This window comes from Clupea harengus, chromosome 23 (genome assembly GCF_900700415.2).
Source record: "Clupea harengus chromosome 23, Ch_v2.0.2, whole genome shotgun sequence".
Classification (NCBI taxonomy): domain Eukaryota; kingdom Metazoa; phylum Chordata; class Actinopteri; order Clupeiformes; family Clupeidae; genus Clupea; species Clupea harengus.
The window spans coordinates 6,051,307-6,058,806 of record NC_045174.1 but is presented as its reverse complement, the minus strand read 5'-3'; the positions used below and the strand labels follow the sequence as shown (position 1 = coordinate 6,058,806).

The 7,500-nt window shown below is 44.9% G+C and overlaps 1 protein-coding gene across 6 annotated transcripts in view; it reads right to left on the bottom strand.

Moving 5' to 3' along the window:
* The window catches only part of ctbp2l (C-terminal binding protein 2, like), an 84,775-nt gene that overhangs the window by 17,437 nt on the left and 59,838 nt on the right, over positions 1–7,500 (bottom strand). For all 6 annotated transcript variants that reach the window (XM_031561186.2, XM_012831045.3, XM_031561183.2 and 3 more), the window contains one exon: positions 1,207–1,361. In XM_031561186.2, coding sequence (XP_031417046.1) covers positions 1,207–1,344 — 138 coding nt within the window. In that variant the 5' untranslated portion in view covers positions 1,345–1,361. The remainder of the gene's footprint in view (positions 1–1,206; positions 1,362–7,500) is intronic.

Below are 7,500 nucleotides of genomic sequence, written 5' to 3'. Positions count from 1 at the left end.
AATATATAAATAGACTTAGCATATCGATTTTTTAACAAACTGTCCGATAACTGACGCAGCTACAGATGCAGATCTTGACAAGGCGACCCAAAAAAAATCTCTTGCGACCCAGCAGAGGGTCGCGACCCAGTCTTTGGGAAACAATGGACTATACCCCTTACATATTAACTCCATACACAAGGAAAAGATGAACTCAACCACACCCTGCAGAAGCAAGCTCAACCAAATACAAATAGAAAAAACATTCTACATAATGAGGCACATCTGTCACATATTTGCCACCAGAAATCCTCTTGCCCATGTCTTCATTCTTTTGTGTGTGTGTGTGTGTGTGTGTGTGTGTGCGTGCGCAAGACTCAACACCAACTTATAAAAATGGTTGCCAGGCTGTCACCCAGCAACAGCTTTAGGTTGCCGAAACTGACAATGTGGTCGCCATGTTTTAACGGTCTGTATTTAATAGCCAAGCCTTCACATCACAGAATGTTTAAACCATTTATTACTTACATACCTACTTTAGTTATTTTATGAGTTATTAAACATTTATGAGTTAATTTCATCAGATTGAGATTGCTCAGCAGATCCAGACTGAAGGAGGGTGCGGTGGTCATCCGGACTGAATGTGTGTAAATGTGTGTAAATGTGTGTGTGTGGGGGAGGGGGGTACCCATGACCAATCTATATGTCCCCCCTTGAACACTGGCACTCCACTCTAGGACTGTTCCACATTATTACATTAATGTAATAGCCCATGTGCTGTCAGACTGCATACATTTGAGTAAATGATAAATAAAATAAATGTCACACAAACCATCTCTCATTACTGGCTTGCAACAAACTGAAATTTTCATGAATAAAATGAAGACTATACAAGGTGCCTGGTTATGTCCACTAGCATAAGGAATTTAACATGCATGTGCAGGACTAAAGTAAATATATATTAAATATATAATGTAATATTATTATTTTATAATATAAAATAAGATATATTCCTCTATTCCTCATGACTGCACAGATAGAGCTGCCTCTAAGGCCACACAACTAAGGCTGGGAAAACTACAGTCCAAAAAGGAAACTGGAAATTCGACTGAAATCAAAGCTTTGAGGCTTTTTGGGGTTTTCCTGACATGAATACATCAAAGAGAGAGAGTCCAGCTGCCTGAACCAAGCAGTAGTGTGTGTGTGTGTGTGTGTGTGTGTGCTCACCTTCTCGTGGATCTCCTGTGTGGACTGGGCGTCACAGAATGCCACGGTTGCCAGGTCTTTGAGGATGGGCATCTCCACAGTGCAGTCCCGGCCGTCCAGCAGCGCCACCAGCGGGCGCGGGTGCATGGGCCCGTTCATGATCTGAGGCCGGATACCTGAGCAACACACGGGGGGAGAACACCAGTCAGACACAACCCAACAGAACCCAACAGGACCCAACAGGACCCAACAGGCACTGCACTCCTTTTCAAAGACTTTTCATTCAGAGACAACAAGAACACTAATAGCCTTCATGAGCCCAGCGGAGATGAGAAAGGTTCAGACCAGTTTACAGTCAGAGGTGGAGACGCCCCCAACAACAAGAGCTGATGGAAGAGACACTCATAGTCTCCAGAGTGCCAGAGTAAAGCAGACATCCAGCCTGTCACTGGGTCTGTTTGCCGGCCATTAAATGCTTAAATGCATGGAGACTGGAGCTGCAGCAGAGAATCAATCACTGACTGAGTCACAGGAACAAATACCCTCCACTGAGCTACTTCCTATGTGTGTGGAGCACGCGCGCACACACACACACACACACACACACACACACACACACACACACAGTCCCCTTGTGTGAGAGTATGTGTGTGTGTGTGTAGGGGTTGGCGAGATGTTGGTGATAGCTGTAAATGACGTGGTGGGCTAATCCACTCTTGAGTCTCCATCATGGATTTATCGAACCGCGTGTGTGCCTGCCAAGGCTTGATTGTAACTATAACAACCTCATCAGTACACACACACACACACACACACACACACACACACACACACACACACACACACACACACACACACACACACACACACACACACACCTAATGTTTATGGCATGTTTGACAACATACACAGTAACACACAGACACACATCAATGTCTGCTTCACATCCATCCCAGTAGACACACACTATTTCCACCTGTCCTTCATGAGAAGCAGGCAGAGAGAAGCAGGCAGAGCACTCTGTAGAGCCAGTAACCGCCAAGCCTTTCTGTCTCTCCTTCTTCCCATCCATTCCCCTGCTTTCATTCTTCTTCATTTCCTTTCTTCCCTTCCTTCCATCCTTCCTGGCAGGGTACTCCATTTTACATTGAAGGAAATCTAGTTTTCTGACCGTGCTCAAAAAAGAGCAACATGGAAGGAGCAAAGGAAAGCAACGCTGACCAGTCAACAAGTGAGCTGCCTCTTAGATCCTCTGTCTGAACACTTCTGGAAAAGAAGTCACTTAAAAGCTGCACTTTACTCAAACATTAACACGAGTGCACACACACACACACACACACACACACACACACACACAGGATCAAATCATGGATGAAACATCTGCCTCCACTAGAGCCACTAAGCAAAACGCCATAGAGATGTGAAGTCACACTTTGTGTCTCTGAGGAGAAGACTGAGCTAATCAATGCCCATGGGGTCAGAGGAGGGAGACTAGCACCCACCCCCACACACACACACACACACACACACACACACACACACACACACACACACACACACACACACACACACACACACACACTCTGACACACACACAGAGGGATGAAGAGATGCCAGTATGATGGCGTGAACAGGAGGAGGAAGAGGTCAAATTGTTCAGGTGATGCTGAGGAGAAAGAAGAAAGAAAAGAAAAGGCTGCCAACCAGGCTCAGCCCCAGCTGAGAGCACCAACAGGTGAGATGACAGCCGACAGACAGGCAGAGAGAGAGAGAGATAGCAGGCAGGCAGGCAGGGGATGAAGGAGAAAAGAGGGGGGTGAAAAAAAGAAAGGTCTTGGTGGTGGATGAGGGCAGTGGAGAGGTAGTCTCCCTCTGCCTGCTGCCTGTTGTCATGGTGACACTACTGTGGGCAGGGCCAAAGCGCACTTTATTTCCAGTGGTGACATCTGTGCTCCAACACATGCACACACACACACACACACACACACACACACACAGGTTCATAAGGTGCTCGAACAGCACTGATATGCCATGAACAGGAGGGAGAACATCTATTTCAATATTAATGCCACCAGCTGCACCAGCCTGCTTGTCTGTCAGTGTGAGGAGAGCTAAACAGAAGGCAAGTGTGTGAGTGTGTGAGAGTGGTGTACGATGTCAAACACATAGACACAGTGCCTATGGTGTAGTCCCAAGGCTTAGCTGAGGACCTGAGGTGAGAGACAGAGGGCAGCAGTGATAACACTCTCAGCAGGGGCAAGATGGAGGAGTGTGATGCACATTTACACACACACACACACACACACACACACACACACACACACCTTGTGACAACAGCGCCCTGCATGACAAACAGAGGACCTGTTCTCCTCGGTACACAGCGAGAGCACCCAGAGTGCAGTGCAGAGTGTTTGGCCAAACAGCAACTCAAACAGTGCACCCCTCCAGAGTAATCCACCTGTGTCCCCTACATACCCTCTACCCCACCTGACTGTGTGTGTGTGTGTGTGTGTGTGTGTGTGTGTGTGTGTGTGTGTGTGTGTGTGTGCGTGGTGGCATGAGTGTGTCTGCAGTCACACACACTCATAACCACACACAAACACACACACACAAACACACACACACTCAAAACCACACACACACACACACACACACACACACACACACACACACACACACACACACACACACACACACACACACACACACACACACACACACTCACACTCCACATCCATGAAATTCAAGCACATTCAACATTAAGCAGTTTCTTACATGTCTGCCACGGCAAATAACAGCAGCTGTGCATGCCTCTGGTGGAGACTACAAAGCCCAAAATCAAACACGACCAGCACACACACACACGCACACACACACACACACACACCTCTCTAGCCTCTCCCAGTCCTGCTCACCTCTCCTCTCCTCTCCTCTGCTGGAGCCCTGGCCCTCATCTCACAGGCCTTTGATGGCCTCCCCCTTCCTGCCTCTCCTTTCATCCCCTCCCCTCCTCCTCCTCTCCAGTCACTCAGTGCCAGGGACCACTTCCAGAAGACCACCCCACACACACACACACACACACACACACACACACACACACACACACACACACACACACACACACGAGGGTTGGGCGCTATAGCCACTTTTTAAGGTTTGTCGATATATTTTCAAACAAGATATAGGCTAGGATGAAACAATATGGTTTACATCGGTATAGTTTGGTATTGCGGTACATCACCCGTTTTGTTCCGTAAAGGCGTGTCAGTATTTGAATCTCTCCTCCTCTCTCACTCTACCCTGATTCCACTCTGCCTCTGCCAAGGGCCGTCTAAACCCCATAGAGACCTAAAGACTACTTTAGTCCCTTGCCAATACAGCGAGTAGACAGCAAGTTCAACCATTTTGAGAACATTGAGGTGTTACTCTCTGTCGGTCAGCATATGAGGAAGTGGAGGTTTGGTTTTTAACAGTTCATGTTTAGCTAGCCAGATAACAGTACAATGAGTCCAGCCACGTCTGTGAACCATTCGCCTGCAATTTGTGTCTTTTGATACAAAACAGCTCAGATTCTATATTGTAGCCGTAGACAATATCATATAACCATCACATATCTGCATGGTCTCTACCGCAATTGTCCAGTCAAGGAGGGCCTTCAATGATTTGCACTCAATCACTATTGGGGGTTGAACTGCAGACCAAGAGATCCAGGGGGTGGAGTTGGATCAAGCTGCATGTTGATTGGTCGATCCAACTGTTTCCACTACATTTCAATTAATCGAAAGAATCTGGTGGCATTTCTGCCACAAGACGTACAATATTTACTTTTGTTGCCCTAACGTTTCCACATTGTGAACAGTCATAAATAATAAATTCAGCCAACCTTTTGATGCAAAAAGAAACATTACAATACACAACGCTGAAAACAAACTTAATTTGATAGTGTTTTAAATGATTAATGTTCACTGTTAAGCATCACTAACTTGGCAACAGAAACACCCAAATTACAGTTTTTCTACATTAATCACATTAGCCTTCAGAAGCCTGGCCAGTGGGTAACGTGTTACCTAGATAGATACTTGGCTGACACGTTTATAATACAGGGCAGGACTTCCAGTTCCAAATCCGTCATATTTAGCATTACGGAGTCCCCCGATTCCCCATTAATTTTTCCCTCAGTGATTTGTCTCCCTCTGCTTATATCGACATATAAATATAGTGTATGCATACTTCCCCAAGAACAGTGTGCTAGATGAATCATACTCAGGGGTGTTTTCAATGGACTCTGGGGGCATCAAGCAAAAGTCTTTTTTTTTTTTTCATTTTAAAAGTACAGAATAAAGTGCATACTAAATGTTTGTGCTAGTATCCATGAGCAGAGCCAGAGGTGGAAAGTGAAGGAACTGCTAGAAATAATTATCAATGGTAATAAATACAAATGTGTGTGTGTGTGTGTGGACACCTTATACAGAATAATGTACAAAGATATTTTAGAAGGCAAGTCACGGTCATCTTCATATTGGGATAAACTGATCCTACCTTCTTTAGTGCGCACATCTGTCGAGACATTTAGGCCTACTTATTAGTGCATTAAGAAACAGAAGTAAATCTCCTTCAGAGAAAAGACCATAGTTGTGTTTGGTCTGCTAGCTTTGAAAACACATTTGACTTCCATTGGTTTGGAGAGAACAATACCAGTACAGCTCACATCTACCAATAGACCTATTTTTAAGATCTTGAAATTCTTAATCCACCGCCTTAGCTGCATCCTAGATTATGTAAAATATTTATACACCAGCAGACCTGCACAACCATATTAAACACATGCCATTTACATATTAAAAACAGGTTATTAAAAAATCATGACCGTGTCGAAAATACCCGTAGTAGCCAGAACGTTACTGCAAACTCCTTACTCCTAGCGGTGTTCACGGTGTTGCAGTACTATATGATTACTGCCTCATTACGAAGCTCCTAGCAGGCTAACGGTACAGAGGACCCCGTAGGGGGTTGTGGACATGTCATTGTCTCCTGCAGGAGATCCTAGATGTCAAGAGCGTTCTCATGGAATGGTCATTGCTGTGGACTGACATAATCGGCTGTCCTCGGGATCCAGGCAACTGCCTCCTTTGCCTCCTCTGTCGCAACACCCCTAGTTATATTATGCATAGAATGTAAATGCTTAAAATTGTTCCGATATTTAAAAAAAAGAATATAATGTGAAATCAAAACTTATATGCACTATTCATGCAGTTCAATCACGTTCTGCAAAACAATGTCACTACAAAAGTCAATGTCATTAAAAGGATCTGATTTACATCTTTTAAATAAGCACAAACTTGTAATTATCGATTTCTAGTTCAATCTTAGATATTATTAATTCATTTAAGTATTTCAATATTCCCTTGGTTTTGTCAAAATACCCAGGAATCAGCAGCAGTGTTCTAGAATTGTACTGGGGTCTGTAGTGTATAGGAACACCTGTAATTGTATTCCTTTTTAATTAGTCTGTTATTGTTGTTGCAAAAAAAAAACTAAAGAAGCATTCTCATTCTCTTAATATAGGCAATTTATTTGATCTAATGTTTGGTTTCCATGTTTTGCAGCTGTATATTTCCAAACAGAAAATGAAACCCTGACCCTGGCATGTTATGTTGATCCCAGTCTGTTTTAATAAAAGTGCAACCCTCATGCATCGCCATTCAGCCGACAAATACCAAAATATGATTTTTGGTCTATTTCCCCCAGCCCTACCACACACGCACACCAGCAGCAGTCATCACTGATGGAACTACTCTTCAATGTGTGGAGCTGCAGCCAGCGTGTGGAGTACAGCCGTAACTCATGCTGTGGTGGTTTGGGTTGTGTGCCTGTCATTAACTGGTGCGTGGCATGGGAGCTCATAGCAAGGCCCGTTCACATGGCACAGCACCAGTCACATCACGGCCACAGAGGCTCACCCAACCACTGAAATCACTACCAACATGACAGCCTCTACAACCAGCCAATCACAGGCAGGTCAGAACCACCTGGACAGCTAAGACATGTTCTACACCGGGTAACAGCTCACAATGTGTGGTGTGTGTACTCGTGTGCGTCTGTCCAAAATAGAGCAGGTTCTGTTTAAGAGAAGAAATACTAGGAGATATGGTTGGCTTGTATTAGGAACAGAGAAAAAGGAGACAGACCGTGACAGTGAAAGTTTGTTTGTGTGTGTGTGTGTGTGTGTGTGTGGTGTGTGTGTGTGTGTGTGTGTGAGTGAGAGAGAGAGTGAGTTAGTGTGTTCATGTCTGAGCTGTAGTCAAGGCGGGCTGG